The sequence below is a fragment of the Oratosquilla oratoria genome, chromosome 28 (assembly GCF_046742065.1).
Source record: "Oratosquilla oratoria isolate Oo_2021 chromosome 28, ASM4674206v1, whole genome shotgun sequence".
NCBI classification, from domain to species: domain Eukaryota; kingdom Metazoa; phylum Arthropoda; class Malacostraca; order Stomatopoda; family Squillidae; genus Oratosquilla; species Oratosquilla oratoria.
In genome coordinates this window covers 48849755-48871054 of record NC_134804.1, presented here as the reverse complement: position 1 = coordinate 48871054, position 21300 = coordinate 48849755, and the positions used below count along the sequence as shown (strand labels likewise).

General features: G+C 40.0%; 1 protein-coding gene across 1 annotated transcript in view; it reads right to left on the bottom strand.

The window, feature by feature from the left end:
* LOC143040183 (vascular endothelial growth factor receptor 3-like) overlaps positions 1–21300 on the bottom strand; it is a 66881-nt gene that overhangs the window by 29940 nt on the left and 15641 nt on the right. The window contains exons 5-16 of the mRNA XM_076210847.1: positions 18701–18782; positions 16825–16955; positions 14948–15083; positions 11935–12068; positions 11486–11645; positions 11058–11212; positions 8607–8748; positions 6730–6890; positions 6421–6553; positions 3668–3841; positions 456–623; positions 69–196 (exon numbers count right to left, since the gene is read on the bottom strand). Of these exons, the coding sequence (XP_076066962.1) occupies positions 69–196; positions 456–623; positions 3668–3841; positions 6421–6553; positions 6730–6890; positions 8607–8748; positions 11058–11212; positions 11486–11645; positions 11935–12068; positions 14948–15083; positions 16825–16955; positions 18701–18782 (1704 nt within the window). The remainder of the gene's footprint in view (positions 1–68; positions 197–455; positions 624–3667; positions 3842–6420; positions 6554–6729; positions 6891–8606; positions 8749–11057; positions 11213–11485; positions 11646–11934; positions 12069–14947; positions 15084–16824; positions 16956–18700; positions 18783–21300) is intronic.

Here is a 21300-nt window from a genome sequence, read left to right as displayed (position 1 = left end):
AGTAGAATTACTAGTAGTAGCAGCTGCTCTAAAATCACAGAACCCACCACTATAATGGATGAACTTACTTTTGTCCAGATGATATCAGGTTTGGGGCTTCCGTCAACAGTACAATTGACCAACACCTTTCTGCCACTTTTTTCTTCCCATGTTCTGTTCATACGGACATCGTCCGTAAACTTGGGTTTCGATTGAGCTGTAAACAGAGACAGGGCAAATCAGTGCTTTGCATTATCATTTTCGTTATCCCCAGCAAAAAAATATCATTGATTGCAGCCAACAAGTCACCGCTGGACTGTGTTGAGGAAAGCGTTAGGTATTTTTATTCAGTTGGTGGATGAGATCCAGCCAGATTCAACCGAATAAAATAACGTGTGCCTTTTCACCACAGCTATGCATTGTTCCATGGTACTGAAGGAGTTAATATCATCCAAACGTATAAGAAGTGGGCCTACCTTTGACAATCAGACGTAGAGAGATATTCTTAGTTTTAATCTCATTTTCCAATCCCGGTCGAACGGTAGAGGAACAAAAAATTTTGTTTCCATTGTCGCTGAGAGAAACATTTACTTCTGCTATTTTGATTTTTGTGAGGTTTGTTGACTTTTCATTCAATTTAAGGGCTGTCGGTGAAAAAAAATATTGTATTCATAATATGTGCAGATAATATCCACACACACGCACATGCACCCCGACATGCACCTACCACATATATTCACAAAAACACACATACACACACGCGCACGTGCGCCTTCCATTGCCTACAGAAAAAAGAGTGACTACGAAAGATAACTAAAATGGTGCAAACAAATCATCATCAATCTGGAACATACACCAAGAGAGCGTCGTTTCACTCACACCAACGCCATTTCCCACACTTTCTTCAAACGACCCCTCATCCACCCACCCTTCCTACTTCTCTATTTCCAAAGAAAGTCAGAGGGTGACTATGTCGTGACACATAGATAAGATGAAGAAATCCTACTGTCGGAGAAAGTAAACGGACGAAGAATAGAATTATCTGTATATTTCGACCACTCTCTGTGGTCCTCTTCAGCAGATGGTTATGGTTATGGATTAGCTCGGTAAGACCACCCGCTCGCGCGGGATCGGTTTTTGTGTGAGGGGAAGAATGTTTGCAAGAAAATGAAAAGATAGTAGTGTCTAAAAGAGGTATTGCCATAATGCGCTTTTTCGTGAGCGATTAGGGCGGTTTATGGTCGTGGCTCGGGAGAAATGGACAGGGAACATGGACGGCGGCGCCGACGCCTGGGATTAGAATCAAACCAAAAGTTGAGAAAATGATAGGAGGCGTAGTAGTAGAGAAAGGTGGAAAAACGAAAAATCTTTAGTCGGAGGTAAACTGAAATGAGAAGATGTAGTATAAGAGAAATTTGGAAAGGAAGCGAATTTTAGTCGAAGAAAAATTACGTGTAGATGTTTGTGCGTGGGTCGTGGCTATGTTCGTGAGAGATGTGTATATGTACCTTACGGGAAGTGAGTAGAGTTCACTTCCCGCGTGTGGAGATGCTGATTAACCCCCAGCTAGGTAGCGCGGTCCGGATTAGCCCTAGGTTGGGCATGAGCGGTCCTATTTAGCCCCAGGTTGGGCTTGAGCGATGAGCGAAAGATATCCGAAAGCGTAGTCAGGAGAGTGGATTTAATGGCGGTGCGAGGGAGGCAGGCGGGCGGGTGTTGTTTTTATCTTTCTTCTTCCAAGCACAACTCTGAACGCAGAGAATTACGTGACTTGGGGATTGTGTGTAAATGTTAGAAGTGTAAACCCGCTCACCAGCGTCAGCGAAGAGGCCAGGCGTGGGTGCGGGCCGGTCGACAAGAGAGGCTCCCCAACTCCTCTCCCACGGCCAGCCGGCGAAGAGTTAAGGGCTCTGGATCAGAGTTGAATCAAGGGCCCCCGCTAAGCCAGCGAGCAAGTGTGCGTGTATCTCTTTTCTTCCAAGCACAACTCTGAAAGCAGAGAATTACGTGACTTGGGAAATGTGTGTATTTGTCTTTTGGGTAAACCCGTTTACCGACGTCAACGAAGAAGTCAGCCTTGTGCCAGACCGGCAGCAACAAAGGAGAAAAGTCTCTTCGCCGCCACCGGCCGGCGAAGATTGCTGGGCGATGTTGAGTGAGCTGGAGTGACCTCTACGGATGGCCTGGAAGACAGCAATCGCTACCAAGGCAGAGTTACTTGAGCCACCTTCTCATGTTCCCTTTGCATCCCTTTGTATCTACTATATAACTCTTACTTGTACACCATGTAACTTTCTGCTGAAGAGGACCACAGAGAGTGGTCGAAATATACAGTTAATTCTATTCTTCGCCCGTTTACTTTCTCCGACAGTGGTGTTATTTCTTCCAAATAAAGTCCTAAAATCCACTGTTGTGTCACTTGCCAATAATACCGAAAAGACTGGTTGGGGTAGGGGCTATCACTATGGGCCTCCACTAGCTTCAGCAGCCCCGACACTTGAGAGTTCGTCTGTGTAAAAATACGACTTCGGTTACAATATTTTATTTTTCAAATCTCCAAGTATCAAATTATCCTTCCGTCATATATGGCAAGGCTGAAGGGTGAACTAAGAGATTGTAAACATGTACGAATGCTAGACTGTTGGAATGTTTTTAGAAAAGCCTAGATTTCTGTAAGCGAAGTTACTCGTATATTCAAGATATTCAAATGGAGGTTGGAAGTAGAGTGTCGGAGGAAAAATAGTCCAGTGTGATAATCCCTTAATACTATGGGCCATGTTAGCGCTTTGAAAGACATGATATGACCACGCACAGTTATGCATTGCATTATCAGGGTGTGTAAATCTTTCAGAGCTATAAAAACGTTAGTTAAAGTCAGCTATTCATATTTTAATAATCAACGGGTTTTGGTGAGGAATAATGATAAGGAGCTGTAAATTAATATACATACATATACCAAAGGCTTTTTCCCCCTTACAAGGGAGGTAACCAAAAAACAAAGGGACAAAAAACACTCCCACTCCCATCCACTCCCTCCTATCTTGGCTCCTCCTGAATGACGGGTCATCCTTGCATCTCGACCACTGCCCTGGGTCAGAAGCAGTGTCACAAGACGCAGTACATCCACAGCAAGGCCGCTTTATATTGACAAGTTTTGTACTGAAGCAGTCAAAATACCACTAGGATTCAGAAACAAGGTCACTATGCCACTAGAATTCAGAAACAAGGTCAATACGCACTGCCAAAACACAATGCTACTTAAAGGAAAATGAAGAGGACTTGTGTGATGATATCATCAAAACTTATAAAGTAAAGAAACGGGAGGGTACTCAAAAACTCATCATTTGCATCGGAACTCAAGAAAATCGTCACTAATCATGAAAAACTGTTTAACAGTAAAGAAGGATGAGCTGAAATAAAGTAATGGTGCATACAAATATTCATGTTGGCTGCACATCAGTTTGGTTATTATTTTTCCAGCGTGCCCAAACGATGTGAAAATTCTGAGTCCTACTCTCCTCGTCCACTAACTCTAGATTAAAACTTGCCTTCTCCAACATTTGAAATTTGATTTTTCTGTTGAGGAGTTGTCTTTCTTTCAACTGAATAAAATACCCAGGCATCACCTAAGATGGAAACATAGAGAAAGGGTTAAGGATTACGTGCTGTAGCTGTTGAGTTGACTTACATGATGTTTCAGGCTTATGGAATACAAGGTTGTCGTACACAAACTTGACTCCCCCGCATTGGAACTTGATGACGTCTCCCTCAACCACCTCCACCTCCTCATCCTCTCCTCCGTTGATTCTCAATGTCTGGTTCTTATCATCAGTCCGATTGAAGACAAATATGTCGCCAATGTCTGAAAGGATGAATTTGCTGATCAAAAGTGTTATGTTTTATTATAAATTGTGTAAGGAGGAGGAGAAACAACAAAATATAAAAGTAAATAAAAAATACTCTTGGTATCCAGAGAAAAGCAAGATAAAGAGTGGGTGGGGAAAGTGAAATAATAATAACGATAATGAATAAGTAAAATAAAGGTAGAAAAGGTAAGAAAAGTGCTGACAAACAAAATCGGAAGGTGGCAAAGGAAAATCAAGAGAAGGAAATGTGAGCATTAGGCTGTTAGAACTGTGTGTGTGTGTGTGTGTGTGTGTGTGTGTGTGTGTGTGTGTGTGTGTGTGTGTGTGTGTGTGTGTGTGTGTGTGTGTGTGTGTGTGTGTGTGTGTGTGTGTGTGTGTGTGTGTGTGTGTGTGTGTGTGTGTGTGTGTGTGTGTGTGTGTGTGTGTGTGTGTGTGTGTGTGTGTGTGTGTGTGTGTGTGTGAGTGTGCATGTGTTTGTATGTGTGATTCATCATGGTCTTGGATCACGTGGTTGTGTGTATGTGTGTGTGTGTGTGTGTACATTCACGGTCCCAGCATGTTCCTCCATCTGGTTCTATCATGGAAGGCCCCTTCTTCCTCCCTCAGAGTTTCGATGTTGGGCAAGTCGTGTCTGCTGAGGGCTTCTTCAACATTTTCTTTCCATCTCTTTCTCGGTCCTCCTCTTCGCCTTCTTCCGTCCGGCATCCACTCCCAGCATCCCCTTGCGATTCTTTCTTCATCCATTCTTTCTAAATGTCCTAACCATCTTAACTGGGCAGCATCTATTTTGCATAACATGGAACAGACGCCAATGTTTTTCCTTATATCTTCATTTTCTAGTTCATCTCTCCTCGTCTTTCCAACTATGGCTCTTAATGGTCTCGTTTCCGCTGCCTGAATTTTGCTTATGTCTTCTATTAGTGCAATATATCCCCCTTAGTGACCAAAATAATGTAATCATGTCACCTCTTTCTCTTCGATCTTTCAAAGTTGGCAGACCCACTGCTTTTAGTCTCTCATATGGTTTATCTGCCAGGATGGGGACCAGTTTTGTTGTTGCCCTTTGCATTCTCTCAATTTTGTTTATACCCATCACTCCGTGTGGGAACCATACTGCTGACGTATATTCCAGTCTTGGACGTATCGGTGTTTCGATGAGTTTTTTCATCATCTCTTACTCCATATAGTGGAACGCCACTTTAATTTTCTGCAGTCGTCCGTATATCTCTCCTACAATTCTGCAGATATGTGTGTCAGGTTGTCTTTTAACAACAATCTCGTCTTTACAAAGGATTACAAAGGCGGAGCATGCCAACAGGAGACCTTTTGGTCCATGTCTAGGTCGGATGCGAAAAAAAAAATCATAATGATAGGGAGAAAAGAGGGAAGGGGAGGGGAAAAGAGGGAAAGAGAATGGTATGAAGGGGAGAAGTAATGAGGAGGAGTCTGTCTAATGATTTGGAGGAGTGTGGGAGAAGTGTTGGGGAGTATATTGACTGGAGGGAGAGTTTCTGGAAGTGACTGGAAGAAGAGTTTCTGGAAGTGACTGGAAGGAGAGTTTCTTTCTCCTCTTTTGCTTTTGTAATGGATTCGCTTCCCAAGGAATAGTTTAAGGATGGCCTTTTGTTGCTATTGCCAATTTCCAGTACTTTGCATTTTCTGGTATTGAACTTCATTTCCCATTCTTGGCTTCATGCGGAAAATAGTATCTAATCATTTTTGTAATAGTCTACCGTCCTCCACATTTTTCACTCTTCTCATGATTTTGTATCATCTGCAAACATGTCGGCATAGCTTGTTTTCCTTCCATCATGTCATAGACATTGACAAGAAATATTATTGGTGCAAGCACTGAACCTTGGGGAACTCCGCTCGTTACTGCTCTCCATTTTGACCTCTTGTCCTTTACTACTGTCCTCATATATCTTTCCTTCAAAAAATCTTTAATCCGTTCTAGTAGTTTGTCACTCAGTCCTCCAACAAGCTCCAATTTCCACACAAGTCGACTGGGAGGTACTTTGTCAATTACCTTCTCTAGGTCCAGGTACACGCAGTCCACCCAGCCCTCTCTCTCTTGCAGCACACCAATCATTCTCGTGTAAAAGCTTAAAAGGTTTGACACACACGACCTTCTGGATCTGAAGCCAAACTGACTTTTTGTCAGAATGTTCATCTCATCAAGATATTTGAGCCATCGATTTTCACAATCCTTTCACATAATTTCACAACTGTGTGTGTGTGTGTGTGTGTGTGTGTGTGTGTGTGTGTGTGTGTGTGTGTGTGTGTGTGTGTGTGTGTGTGTGTGTGTGTGTGTGTGTGTGTGTGTGTGTGTGTGTGTTCACTTGGTCTTTGGATCACGTGTTGGACTCGTGATCGACAGCTATTTCCCTCCTGTGTGTGTGTGTGTGTGTGTGTGTGTGTGTGTGTATGTGTGTGTACGTGCATGTGAGAGGAAGATAGATAGATAAACAGATGGAAAGACAGACAGACAGATAGATAGACAGATAGATAGATGGTCCAAGTGCAGCAAAAAAACTTTCTTTTGAAAAAGAAATGTTAAGTTATAATGCCTTACCAGTGACTATGATAAAAGCTTTCGCTACGTCCTTTCCTTCTCTGTTTTCAGCAGTAATGTTGAGGATACCAGAGCTCTCTTCTACTTCAATTGATGAATGCAAATTGTTAATATCAATTCTCTGTTGGGTGGCCTAAAGAGATGGGGAGTTTATCTCACGTCACTTTTGGGATTTATTCTTTATTTGTTCATGCGAACTGTATTCTCAAGGAATAAAGCGACATAAAAAAACAAACAGGTGCTGGATCAAAATCAGAATTTTAAAAGAAAGTGGAAGGAAATATTAAGTTAGAAAAAGCAACACTTGACCTGTCTTGGTTGAAAGTCTTTCCAAATCATGTCTGGTGAGAAAGGCGTGAGAAACCATTTGATGTTAGGACCTGGGTAACCCGACACCGTCGCATTGATTTCTCTTCTTTCACCCTCGGGAACAATGATCAAAGTCGGTGTCAGTTCAATCCGAGGTTTATCTGTAAATATCAAAATATCATAATGAAATAAAATATCTTAGATGAAGTCAGATGGAAGAAACAGGTAGAAGACTCACCACAGCCAGTGACCCTACCAACCAACGCTATTCCCACCGCAAGCAGGCAAGATTCAGAGCTTTCACATCTAGTTCGCGAACGCATCCTTGGTGATGTGGCTGAGACATCTCCAATTACACGCAGACACACTCCAGAAAGCTGGCACTATTCCATTCACACCAGGTATCACACTAGGCAAATTCCATAACATGGGCCCAGATCCAGAGCAAGTCAGTACCCATTGCACCTACGCATACAATAGCCCAGGTCACACGCTCCCCCCCCCACCCACACACACACGTAAAGCGAGATCAAGACATACATCTCGCATTCGATATCACTCACGCCAACGCTCTCCTTCAAGAACACAAATGGTTTGTATATACCACCACAAACCAGGACACCTCATAAACACGTGTTACCACAGAAACCTTTCACAATCAAACCGATACTGCGATTATCACGGTGCATGTTTTCACTCGAGTGATCATTACCGTGTACTGTTAGCACGGAGGCAACACAGACCAGATTCCCCATATCACTCTCCTGCAAGGCATTCACGTAGCATATCTCCTACAAGGTATTCACGTAAGGCATCTCCTGCAAAACATTCACGTAACACATCTCCTTTATGACTACTGAATACAAAGAATCAGTGCACACCAAAGACAGTTACTCCATACCCGGATATTCACTAATCAACTCTACCTAGACATTTCTTCCCATTACTTAACTTTCAATGCTACGTTTAGCAACACCCTCTTTCAGAATTACCTCCTATTTACAATTTTAATCATTATGTCAAGGTCAAAGTAGTATTTTCAAAAGACTACATAATACTCTTCATCTAAGGACGAAATGGTCCATCTGCATAACAAATCAGCCAGAGCTTGTACCTTTGACCTTGTAGATATGAGGAAATAATGCATCAATGGGGCAACAGCCTACTTGTACTCGTGTAATTAGAATCTGGCAATCCCTTGAGTCTTGCTCGGAAGTTGCTCTTGATCGCAAAGGAGAGAAGACGGAGAGAGTAAAGCGAACACAACTTCTCATCGTTTCCTCCACCAAACCAACCAATGTAGCTCCCAACTCCAAATCTACACACACACACACACACACGCACACACACACACACACACACACACACACACACACACACACACACACACACACACACACACACACACACACACATATATATATATATATATATATATATATATATATATATATATATATATATATATATATATATATACATTTCTTAATAGTATAGTATCGACTAAGCAAAGAACATCAGATGCATTTGCCAACAGGTAATCATTGATTTCTTATCTAGTTGATAGTAATCCATCTACATCTGCATATACAACTTTTAATTTCATTCACCTCCACATATCTTTTATCTTCTCTTTATTTTGTTTCATTTAAAACCCTCAATATATATATATATATATATATATATATATATATATATCTTACTAATTTCTATTTTCGCTCTTAATCTTAGTTTTCTGTGTGTGTGTGTGTGTGTGTGTGTGTGTGTGTGTGTGTGTGTGTGTGTGTGTGTGTGTGTGTGTGTGTGTGTGTGTGTGTGTGTGTGTGTGTGTGTGTGTGTGTGCGTGCGTGCGAATAAAACAGAAACACGAATCATACTTTTTATAAGGAAGGTACAGTTGACCATTCCCTTAGCTTTTCCATCGATGGTCTCTACCTTGATGGTATGCTTCCCAAAGTCATCCGCCGAAACATTCTTAAAGGTGTACTCTATATATCTGTCACTCATAGTCTTGATAATCTGTTTCAGATACAGAAATGAATTAATTAGATTCGAGACAGCCTGAATAATTGGAACTTATCAAACAGAAGTCTTTCCTGGTCGAGCGGGTTAGGGCGTCGTTCTCTGCGAGCAAGGTCGAGGGGATGTCGGTTCGAACCCTGACACCGGTGAAGTTGAACCAAGTGCATGGTTCATCAGATTCCAAGTTACAAAGTCCTCTGTGAGGGGTACCGTCCTAGTCTACCGATAGGGCGGTTTTGTGACGTTAAATCACATTAACAGCATCAGCAGGTTCAACAGAAAGAATAGAAGTAGTTGAGACAATGTTCAGGCCCTTCATTAACTGTGGGAACTCCCACGAGATAGGAAAAAATAATAATATTGATAGTCTTGTAGCAAACAGGACAATAGAAGTGCTACCCAGAGAGTAGTGTATTAACTAGAATTTGCAATAAATAAATAAATAAATAGATAAATAAAAATAGATTGATAAATATATAAATAAATAAAATAAAAGAATAATATATAATTATCAATAACAACAGCAAGGTAGACAAGTAGGTAGATAGAGAGGTAGGTGGCGAGAATCTCTTTTTTACGAGTTAGATATTTGGTAAACACAAGGAGTGGAGTTGCACAATCTCGCTCACCGTCTTAAAATTTTATAAACAACTGCTAGGGTACAGATTTTAATGCTGAGCTGACGATATGTTAACTAAGCCATTCCGCTTCGATGTTGAGATTGCTTGTGTAAGCAGTATTACTTATGACGTTGTAACAGTCTTTCTGATTGGAGAAGGGTGGAGGAGGAGAAAAACTTATTGGTACATGGGAGAAAAGTCACGCCCTTAGGGGAGGCACTTATTTGTAACAATCAAGATTATTGGATGAATTAAGCAGTGACGTCGGAACAGAGATGGCTTAGTGAGTGGATTGGGGATCCCAGGCGGGAGTTCTCTGGTGTACCTAAGACAATAACGTTTTAGAGAATTAGTGAAGAAGAAAATCAAGAAAATTAAGGTCCAGTTTGATTATCCCATCGAGAAATATTACTAACTTGTTACAGAAGATATGGTGGAAACATGCTTAAGTGACGGAAGTCGTAAGTGAAAGAAGACATACAAAACAATATAAGGGAACAGTAAACAGAATTAAACCAATAATTAATATATATATATATATATATATATATATATATATATATATATATATATAATATATATTCAAATTTATAACCCACTTTCAGAAAAAAAAAATCAAAAGTGAAGTAATCCTTATTTCGACCACTAACTGTGGTCTTCTTCGGAGGATAAGTACAGAGGATGGTTTGAGCACAAAGGATATATACAGATGTGAGATGATACACAGAGAGAGACGAGGAGCGACTCACGCGACATGTCCCTGATGGAGTGGGGGTGTTTTTTTTTTTTTTTTTTTTTTTTTTTTTGACAGCTGGTAAGGTCAGGTCCTGCTGTCGTGGGAAGCAGTTTGTTTACTGCCAATTCTGTCCCAGTCCATGCAATGATCCTCCGCGTGCTGGTGTGAAGGAAAACTGTAGAATTTTCTTGGCCGTGTCTGATAGAATTTCTATGTTCTTTCATTCTAGTAGAAAGATCTCTACCTGTATGTCCCCAATAGATCTCGTCACAATTTCTGCACGGTAACTTGTACTCGTACACGCCGGAGTTATTGTCCGCTTTTGTGTACATTTACTACTTGTTTGAAAAGACTATTGGGTATTAAATGTATATATATATATATATATATATATATATATATTTACTGTTGAATGCTAAAGCACAAGTGGCATCAATGATTTTTAGAGAACATTTCTCTAACTTTCTAAGTATCATTCTCTCTTCATGGTTCAAACTCTGGAGGAAAGTACGAAAGTCGTCAAAGTGGTACTTTCCTCCAGAGATTGAACCCTGAAGAGAGAATGATATTTAGAAAGTTAGAGAAATGTTCTCTAAAAATCATTGATGCCACTTGTGCTTTAGCATTCAACAGTAATTGTTTAAGAGAAAGACTTTGCCCAAAAGGTATATATATATATGTATATATATATATATATGTATATATATATATGTATATATATATATATATATATATATATATACAGAGAGAGAGAGAGAGAGAGAGAAATAGAGAGAGAGAGAGTGAGAGCAAGTTCAGGTAAGGATAGATTCAGGCAAAATAAGTTATATGAAGAAGAGTCAGAGCACTGTCAGATCAACATCTGTGAGAGTAACACCCTTGTAAAGGGTAGGAAATCTTTACAATGGATGAAAACGACAGAGGGTATTCCGTGTGTATATGTGGCTTACCCTTCCATCCTCTTCCAGCAATTTACTCCCACGAAACAGGTGAACATCGACTCCCGGGAAGCTTTTGTAGGCGATGACCAATTTCAAGTCCTTTCCTTCGCTCTCAGTGGCATTCTCCGCGTGGTGATCGAATTCGACGTAGCTTTTCGCCTCATCTGTGAAGTCAGAGAGTTTTGCCAAAAATCAAATTGATAGAAAGGTGGAAGAGATCTTGGATTCACACGACACAAACTCTCCCTATTTTTCTCTCTCTCTCATCCATCTGAATTTGTTATAAACTGGAAGGTCTTCTGGCGACAGGATTCATCATTATAACTCATTGTTATGTAAACAAGTTTCGGCGATATTGAAGTGGAATAAAGGTATAGTTCATGTTACCTTGACACATTTTCAAAGATACATGATAAGATAGAATTAAAACGACTTACCTAAACCTTTGACTTTGACTTTCAAAGTCATCTCGTTTTTTTCATGCTCAAATTCGACGTTGCAGACATAGTCCCCTGAGTGATGTACCGTTGCATTCAACACTTTCAATGAGCTACGATGTTTTTTTTGTCCATTAGTATCGTTCTTTATTTCGGGACTCTTTGAAACAAGTAGATTTTAGTTTTAGTACCATATTCACCTGTTTGTAACTTTAATTTTCATTATTCAAATGCTTTGATTAAATCATTACGACCATTGTAATTGTTATCATTTAATATTATCATCCTCAAGTTTATAATTATCATTATTTCAGTGTTGAAATGATGGCCACCATTTTTGCACCTTGCACAACTTCTGCAAATAAGGTAAGCCAAAACTAATTTTACCACATCGACAGCCCTTGCTGATACACACAACCAGCTTACTTTGGAGACAGCATTTTACTTACGGGTATATTGGGGGGAAGGTCCCAAGAGAAATTAATGTCTTTCCGAAAGTTTATCATGCACTCTAGGGTAAACGAGTAACCTTCTACAAAGTAACCTTTCTTGTGCATGACTGTCGGCTTGTCTATTCTTTCACCTGAAAGAAATACACACGACTAGTAAACATGAAAAGACAAAATCGCACATATGCACAAGGCCATATATACGATGAGCCTTAAATGTAGTAGTCCCATTCAAACGGCCAGCTACTTGTAAGAGGGTTACTTGTCATGCATTGTACTTGTGATTAGATTGAAAAATCCATGCTCTCCCCCTTTTGTATATAGATATTATGAAATTTATTCATATTAATTTATTTGAATTATTGTATTAATTTCACTTCCATGTGGTCGAGTATGCTTTTTCCCGCCAACACAAGGCGGCATCAGTTTCCATTAAGGCCCCTATACACTGTCAATCACGATTGCCCAGTCATCGAGATTGTGCAAGCAGTGTTTGGGCCACACACTATCAGTAAGATTGAGCAATCATTACTTACCTCTTAAGGTCCCTATACACTGTCAATCATGATTGCCCAGTCATCGAGATTGTGCAAGCAGTGTTTGGGCCGAAGAAAAATCCCTTCGGGCTGCGTCAATTTATTCTTCATGCATACTCCCTCACCCCCCATCCCCCACCCACTCCCTTCCATGCATCACAGCATCACCCATACACAACCATTCTCCATTCACCACTATCTTCTGTTTTCTCCCCTCCTTCCTCAACAGACATTCCCCTCTTTCCCAACGCCCCTTTTACCCCATCCATCCATCTCATCCTTAGTCGCCCGCCCCCTCATATTCACGCTCTCCACGTCAGCCTTCCACACCTCTATTACTAATCTTTCTTCACTCATTCTTTCCATGTGTCCAAACCAGCCCAATACTCTTTCATCAACTCTATCTCCCAACTCCCTTTCCACTTCTGTTCTCCTCTTCACCTCCTCGTTTCTCACTCTATCTAGCCTAGTAACCCTTATCATACTTTTCAGGCACCTCACCTCTAACACATTCAATCTCCTCCTCTCTTCCTCTCTTATGTTCCATGTTTCTGCCCCATACAGTCCTGTCGGCACAATTACTCCTTCATACAATCTCCTCTTAGCATCAATTCCCAAATGTCTATTTCTCATTACACTCTTTAATCCCCCAAGGCATTTGCTTGCTTCTCTTGATCTACATTCTACCCCCACCTAATCTAATCTATTTGTATGTAGTTTTGGCAAGTAACATCATCCTGTTGTTCTACCACGTCTCCAGGCGACGCATCTACCATTTCTTGGTGGCTTAGTGTGTTTGTGTGTGTGTGTGTGTTTATTTACTTGTATTTTACCTAGTTGTATTTTACGGGAAGAGAGCTATGCTCGTAATGACCCGTCTTTGTATCTTTCAGCATCAAGTTTGATCTTAAATTCTTGTATAGTTTTTGCACTCATTGTTTCCTTATTCAATTTGTTCCATATATCCACAACTCTGTGGGAAAATATTATTTTTTCAGATCTCTTCTATAACTATTCTTTTTAAGTCTCTTTTCATGTCCTCTTGTTTTTCTTTTATCCCACTTTAATAAATCATCTCTATCAAAGACTTCAATCACTTTCATAATTCTGTAGATGATTAGTAGATTTCCTCTTTCTCTTCTTTGTTCCAGGGTTGGTAGTTCGAGTTTGGCCAAACTTTGTTCGTATGTCAATTTGGAGAGTGTTGGTGTCATCTTTGTTGTTGCTCTTTGAATTCTTTATAATTTCTTTATAATCATTTTAGTACTGGATGTCCATATTGATGCAGTGTACTCCAATCTTGGTCTTACCAATGTAACTGATATTTTCTTTACCATTTCTTCATCCAAGTAGTCAAAGGCCACTAAGTAAATTGAATGTTTCTCTGACTAATTTGGTGATACGTTTGTCTGGTGCCATGTCTTTGCTGATAATTACTCCAAGGTCCCTTTCCAAGTTAACTTTTTTAACTTCCTTTGTACCAATTTTATTGTGTCCCAATATTCTATTTTTACTTTCTCAAATCCCATCATACCACATTTTTTGATGTTGAAGTTCACTTCACACTTTTGACTCCATTCCCAGACTTTGTCTAGGTAATTTTGTTGGGATTCACAATCTTCCTCTGTACTTTCTTTAGTATTTTTGCATCATCTGCAAAGAAGTTCATATAACGTTCCACACCTTCATTCATGTCATTTATATATATAGCAAACATTATTGGAGCCAATACAGAACCCTGCGGGACTCCACTTATCATCTCTTTCCAGGTCGAGTTCTTGTCTCTAAGTACCATCTTCATTTTTCTCCCATTCTCCCATCTTCCATCCATTCCCATAACTTTCCTTGTACTCCACCTATTGTTCCAAATTTTTTTAGTAGCTCTTCGTGTGGTACTTTATCAAATGCTTTTTGTAAATCTAAGAAGGCACAATCTGTCCATCTGTCCCTTTCTTCCATTATTTCTATTAATCTCGAGTAAAAGCAAATCAAGTTTGTGACACGTGATCTTCCACGTCTAAATCCAAATGGTTTTGGATTTAGGATATCATTCTCTTCTGGTAAATTTTTATTGTATTTTTGCTATTGTGTTTATAAGGGAGACAGGTCTATAATTAGTTGGATTTTCATTGTCCCTTCCTTTGTATATTGTAATTTTCCAATCTTGTGGTACTTTTCCTTCCTTGAGTGAGAAATCAATTACCTTGTGTATTTTGTCCGTTGGTTCATCTATACGTTCTTTTAATATCCAGTTTGTGTGTATATATGTGTGTGTGTGTGTGTGTGTGTGTGTGTGTGTGTGTGTGTGTGTGTGTGTGTGTGTGTGTGTGTGTGTGTGTGTGTGTGTGCGTGTGTTTACGCGCGCACGTGTGTATATTTTTAGCTTAATAAGCAGCAGAGACTAGGCGGTTTTCTCAATAAAAAAAAAGCAGTACTGCTCAGACAATGTTCAACAGCTAGGACTGAAGTGTACAAACCACTTTTAATTTTGATCGAGAAGTTTTCATTGTTGCACTTGTAAAGACCTGTGTCTTTACTTGTCAATTCCTTCAGTATGAAACCTTTATGGGGATCGAAGGTCCAGCGATCATGTTTGGAGAGAGAATCCGTCACCTGTATGGAAAGCATTTCTTGTTATATATCGTCGGCGATGGTACACAAGTACATCTATCGTTGGGGACATCACTTATTTCATATACAGAAGATACAATGGTAATGTAAACCAACAAAAGGTCTTGTGGACAGATAAAAAAAAAAGTGAGGAGAAGATGGACAGAAAACATATCAGTCAGATGTTTTAGGTTTTGACCATAGCTACGGGTCTGAAAGTTGATGTGAAACAATGTTTTCCACTCCCACCATGGGGTACTCCCCTAGTTGAATAAAATCAGCTGGGATCAACCAGAACAATGTATATATATATAGTAGGCTATGATGGTCATTGTAGTGAAGGCTTCAGAGCAAAAGACAATTTTATATATTACTGCCTCTACAGTAGTTATATAGGGGTAAGACTGTTTCTACCTGTTTCGCACGTCCTCCACCTTTTCATTCCCTCCTCCTCTTCCTTCATTCATTCCTCCACCTCTTCATTCCTCTCCTGCAGAAAAGCCAACCGACACAAGACATATCAGTGACAAACGAGGTAGGATGAAATAAAGAAAAAAAATTACATATCACGGAGCTGCTTAATTAAATCTTAGAATTTCGAGCTCCATTACTTCTAAAGCCATACCTCCCAACAGTGGAAAAGCATTTTCAGTTCCTATGTTATGAATTTTCTTTAAAAAAAAAAAAAAAAAAAAAAAAAAAAAAAAAAAAATTGTCCTACACGGATACATGAGGATAACAACATTCGATTCTATTGACTCTCCCACTATCAGTGTTGCAACATTTATGCTTATTATAGCACTTATTAGCCCCAAAAAGCGAGGCCTCATTCGAAACCCCCAAATCCCCCCCTATCTAACACATTCTGTCCAAGCGTCGGTGGGTCAGTTACGAGTTTTATTGTTTGAATAATATATAAGATACAATGTAGCCTGATCTTTTTCAACACTTGCACAAAAATAGAAGATAAATAAGTCGCTTTTTACGTAATCCGTAACTAATAACGCCAGCCCCCAATTGTGTCGCCTTACTGTATTTTGTGAGATCCCGGTTGCCATTTGTAACGAATTTGGAATGGTTGAATTTTTTTTTATGGCTGATGCCCACCAAATTCATTCAGCATAGAGGAAATCCTAGGGCTGTGTACGATTAATTTTATAATAAGGCTCACCTTTTGTTTATCCACACTACGCGTAAGTGTTAGTTTTAGGGTTGTTATAACTCACGTGATTCTCTTGTCTTCCGGTTAAACTTTCCATAGAATAAAATACTTAATTGTTCTAGTTACTCGAGTGTTTTCTTGTTATTATTTTGTTATGTAAATAGAAATTTAAAACGAAACAGTTTCGTTCCTGGAGAATATATATATATATATATATATATATATATATATATATATATATATATATATATATATATATATATATATATATATATATATCAGTACATGAAAAATAGGATATTGCACGAAAGTTGCACAAGCTTGCCCATAAGGATAGAAACGTTATTGAACTTCAGGCCATAGGAACAACATGTATGACATGTTGTTCCTATGGCCTGCATTCCTTGGGGAGACGGGACTGCTCGGACAGACAGTCTAGGGAACGACAACAACGACAACAACAACAACAACAACATGTATGACATGCTATTGACAGAGCTCCTGGGACGGACTCCAGCCAATCAAATCCACAACAAGTGTAGAAAATACACCTGTTTTTAAAAGAAATCTGGTATTACTCACTATTACACCGTCCTTTTTCAGTGCGATGTTATGTTTGGGGTTCGTGGGACGACAACAGATGGTGATATCTCTATCACCTATACGATGCTCTATGGAACGATCGCACAGTATTATGACTTCGGTCTCCCAGTCTGTCAGGAAAAAAATAGATGATTGATAAAATTGAATAAAATTAGATCAAGAAATAAATATGAAAATACATATATAAATACCAATGAGAATGCATCAACTATGGTCTGTACACGGGGTGACTACAAAACTCTTGTGTTCATCTTTAATCGCTGCCTTTTTGCATGTGATACGCTCAATATGTGAAAAAGTAAAAATATGGTTTGGTCAAATTTATATGTTGTGACATTGATCTTGTAGTTTTACCAATTTATTTATCTTATTCATTTATTTATGTGTTTATTTGTTTGTTTATTTTTGTAGATTTGGGGATGGCCACAACATTGGTTGGAGAGAAAGTAAACATACCGGCGACGGGTACCTGCAAGATGGAAAGAGGAGTTGCCTATTTTCAAAACGCGTCAACCTAACCTCACCTTATTTAAGAGGTGCATGCTAAGGGGTTGACACACAGTCTCAGAATTGGGTCCAAGAGATCTATTTCTATCAACTTAAAGTGTATTTCTTACATATTTTCAAAAAATAGAGAGCTGACATCCCTTCCTCTGTAACAGTGGTTCCCAAACTTTTTTCTGTCATTTCCCCCCTGCACCCAGTTCAACCATCCTTCATGTGTAAGAGGGAAAGAGTAGTTAAAACACACTGTGACTATTTACTAATTTATTTTTCAAATGTACATATATACTGATAAACAGGCATTCTCTCTCTCTCTCTCTCTCTATCTCTCTCTCTCTCTCTCTCTCTCTCTCTCTCTCTCAGACATGAGAAAATTCATCTGAGATTTTTTTTAGTTCGTAGGTAGTATAATCATTTCCCCCCTGGTAGCTTCAAATTTCCCCCCAGGGGGAAATTTCCCCCAGTTTGGGAACCCCTGCTCTTTAAGTTGGTGGCAAAGAAACAGCCTCAGATCAATACGACACAGAAAATACCCCCAAAGTAATATTCCAACACCAAATTCAGAAAATAGCATCAGAGCGCTCACCTTTACAGAAAACTTGACGATAATACCGCAGCAAGGCAGCTGCCAAAAACACCTAAGCTCACTTTGACGAGCCGAAACAAAGAATTCGAAAAATAGAATGCAGCCTCCCTCAGAAATCATCATTAACCTTACTCACTCTGTACAACCATGAATCAAAAAGACATGATAACATAATCGAATATCCAAACCCTTCTATTGGAAAAAAAGACTAGAAATTCTAGTCCCCTGTTCACTATAAACCCACTATCGGAGAAATAATAACGGAAATACAGGGAACTGTATATTTCGACTACTATCTGTAGTCCCCTTTCTGCTGAAGAGGACTACAGATAGTAGTCGAAATATACAGTTTCCCTGTATTTCCGTTATTATTTCTCCGATAGTGGGTTTATAGTGAACATTTGTAAATGTGTTATAACATTACAGTTTCCTTCTTGGCCCCTGTTTCAGTATGTGACCTTCATCCCACACGTCAAAGGTAAAATTGAAACCATGTACTGTTGCAATATAAGCATAGTGGGCATTCCGAAAAAGGGTTTTATGAGACTAAGACAACAAAGGAAGCGACAGAAAGACAGAGAAAGAACAGGAAGAATTCAGTCTAAGGAGAAGATGCATAGATCGTTCATTCATCTCGAAACAAGTGAAAAAATAGATGGGAGAGATAGACATCAAAGCTTATAAATGAATGCAAACAAAATGGAGGAGATATTGTTAAGCTGGTGAGGGATTTCCACAGGGAAAAGAAAGTATTTCTGTACTAACCGTCGAAATAAACGTATGTGGAGACTGTTGAAGTACCTGAGCAATGGATGAATCCCGTTTTTTCAGGAGTTGGATTCGTCACCTGGAACAAGAAAAAATAATTAAGACAACGAGACTAGAAATAGATGAGTATATGATTTTACTCGTCAGCTAGTGAGCATACGCGCGCACTCTTTCTCTCACTTCTCTCTCTCTCTCTCTCTCTCTCTCTCTCTCTCTCTCTCTCTCTCTCTCTCTCTCTCTCTCACTGAAGCAGCTACGTCCTTTCTGATTGACGCGTGTGATTCACCGTGGTCTTGGATCATGTGTTGGACTTGTGATCGACAGTCCCCCCCCCCTGGAAGATAGCTCAGAGCTCATATATGACCGATCTATGGGTAATGTTGTGACCTTACATGCACACACACACCCAAACCCACGAGAGTTGGAGTAACGACTCGCATCGCAGCGATACTGAAATTATTTCAGCCCTGGGCGGGATTCGAACACTGACCGCTGTAGCAGCGGGCACGAACGCTACCACTGCCCCGTCGAGTGTGCGTGTGTGTGTCTATTTACCTAGTTGTATTATACGGGAAGGGGAGCTATGCTCGTAGTAACCCGTCTTTGTATCTTCAGGATCCTAAAAGGCTTCAAGCATTTAAGTCGGTCACAGTTCCTTACTATTGAGCTTCTCTAGATGAAGTCCATTTAGCCTGCACCTTTGGTTTCTACTGGATTTGCCGCGCAATCTAAGTCTCTAGAAAACAAGTCTATGGCTAGTTCCAAAGAACTCAGCACCTTGGTAAATCCTAGAGTTCCGTAGGATCATCCGGATAAATACTAACAAGTATGTAATTGATCTCCTTTACCACTCCTCTGGTATTGTTGTGCAAAATATATTGATGAGCCTCTCTTCTATAGAACCAGGAACCAGCAGTCCTGAAACCTCGGTAGTTGTTTTTTTTTTTTTTTTTTTTTTTTATTCAGAGAGAGATAACTGTTGATGTTCCGGTATCTAATGCAGCGTTTCTCAACCTTTTTACCCTTGCGTAACCTTCAAAATGAATTGCATGTTTCAAGGAACCCCTACGCGCGCTCAAAAAAAAAAAAAAAAAATATATATATATATATATATATATATATATATATATATATATATATACCATATCTATCTCATTTTATTTTCATCGCAATAATAGGTTAGATAGGATGATGTCTATATTACATTATTACAATAACCAAGAATATGTCGTGCGTATTCAACTATATTACGTATATGAAATTATATAAAAAATCAAAAGTGCCTTAGCTTATCTCACTTGTTCTCGCGGAGCCCTTAGGGACCTTTTGCGGAACCTTAGGGTTCCGGGGAACCCTAAGGTTCAGAAACGTTGATGTAGAGCAGAGGTTCCCAAACTATGGATTAATTACTCCGGGGAGGGGCTGTGAGGTAACAAATTTTCGGGGGTGACGGAGGGGTGATAAAAAAAAATAGATAAATAAATAAATAGAATAGAATAAAATCAAGAAAGCATTGCAGTACCCGGCATTAGGATTAAGGTTAACTTAGTACGTATAGTTGTAAAACAGAAGAAAAAAAAGTTTGGGAATCACTGATATAGAGTGTGGGGACCAGTACATACTTCAAATCCAACTTGGATGGTGTCAGTAGCTACACTGAGGTCGCCCAAATTAATAAATGTGTCCCGCGGTAGGTAATAACCAACTACAGAGTCAATAAGAACACGTAGTAAAATAATATGAAACCCATATTGTACTCCATCATCATGCACTCGTCAACCGGAATAACCCTTACAACGGTGTAATATATTCGGATAGATATCCCAGCATCTGCCACCGGACCAACCAGCAGTAGATGTAACCCTTGTTGTTTACCTCACCACTACCCGGCTCTACACCTCAGGCATCCTGAGTTCCGCCGATAAAAAAAGTTTGATCGATCGTCTTTGCAGTGAGAAACAATGTTACAAGGCACTTACACGGAGAGTTCGCCGAGGGTTCAACTCGGGCTTGGCACGACGTGATTGTTCCTCATTTGCACCACCCTGGCTGCCTACGTGGTGGATGAGTGGATTTGCCAGGAGCAAATTGCAAGTCAAACGCCACCACAAATGCCATCTATGGAGCCCATATATATAAATCCAAAACCCTCCCACGCCCATACCCATTAAGGAAATCCCCCTAGATGTCATGGGAGAGTATACAATCCCATTACCATTTGAACTGGGTAAGACAATCGTGGGCCACACGGTCCCTGTCCAGGTGGTAACTTCTTGACGGTTCAAGGCGTGACTGACTCAAAATTTCAACTTAGACAGCTCAGCCGATTTGCCTTCCCAAACCAGGGGTCTCCTTCGTCCTGTCCTGGAAAGAGGGGCGTGATGTTGGCACTCTTGGGAGTCAGGGCTTCGATGCAACCACAGGAATGGGGAGTCAGGCATCAACGCTTTCATCCCCAGCCCCTGCAGGGTCGCCACGAGCGTTTAGAAACCCATGACGGGATTGGGTTGCCATTAAACAAAAGGTCATTTTTTTTTATCTGGGTGTGGGACACAACGTCCTAACTGGCAGGACCCCTGCAGGGTCGCCACGAGCGT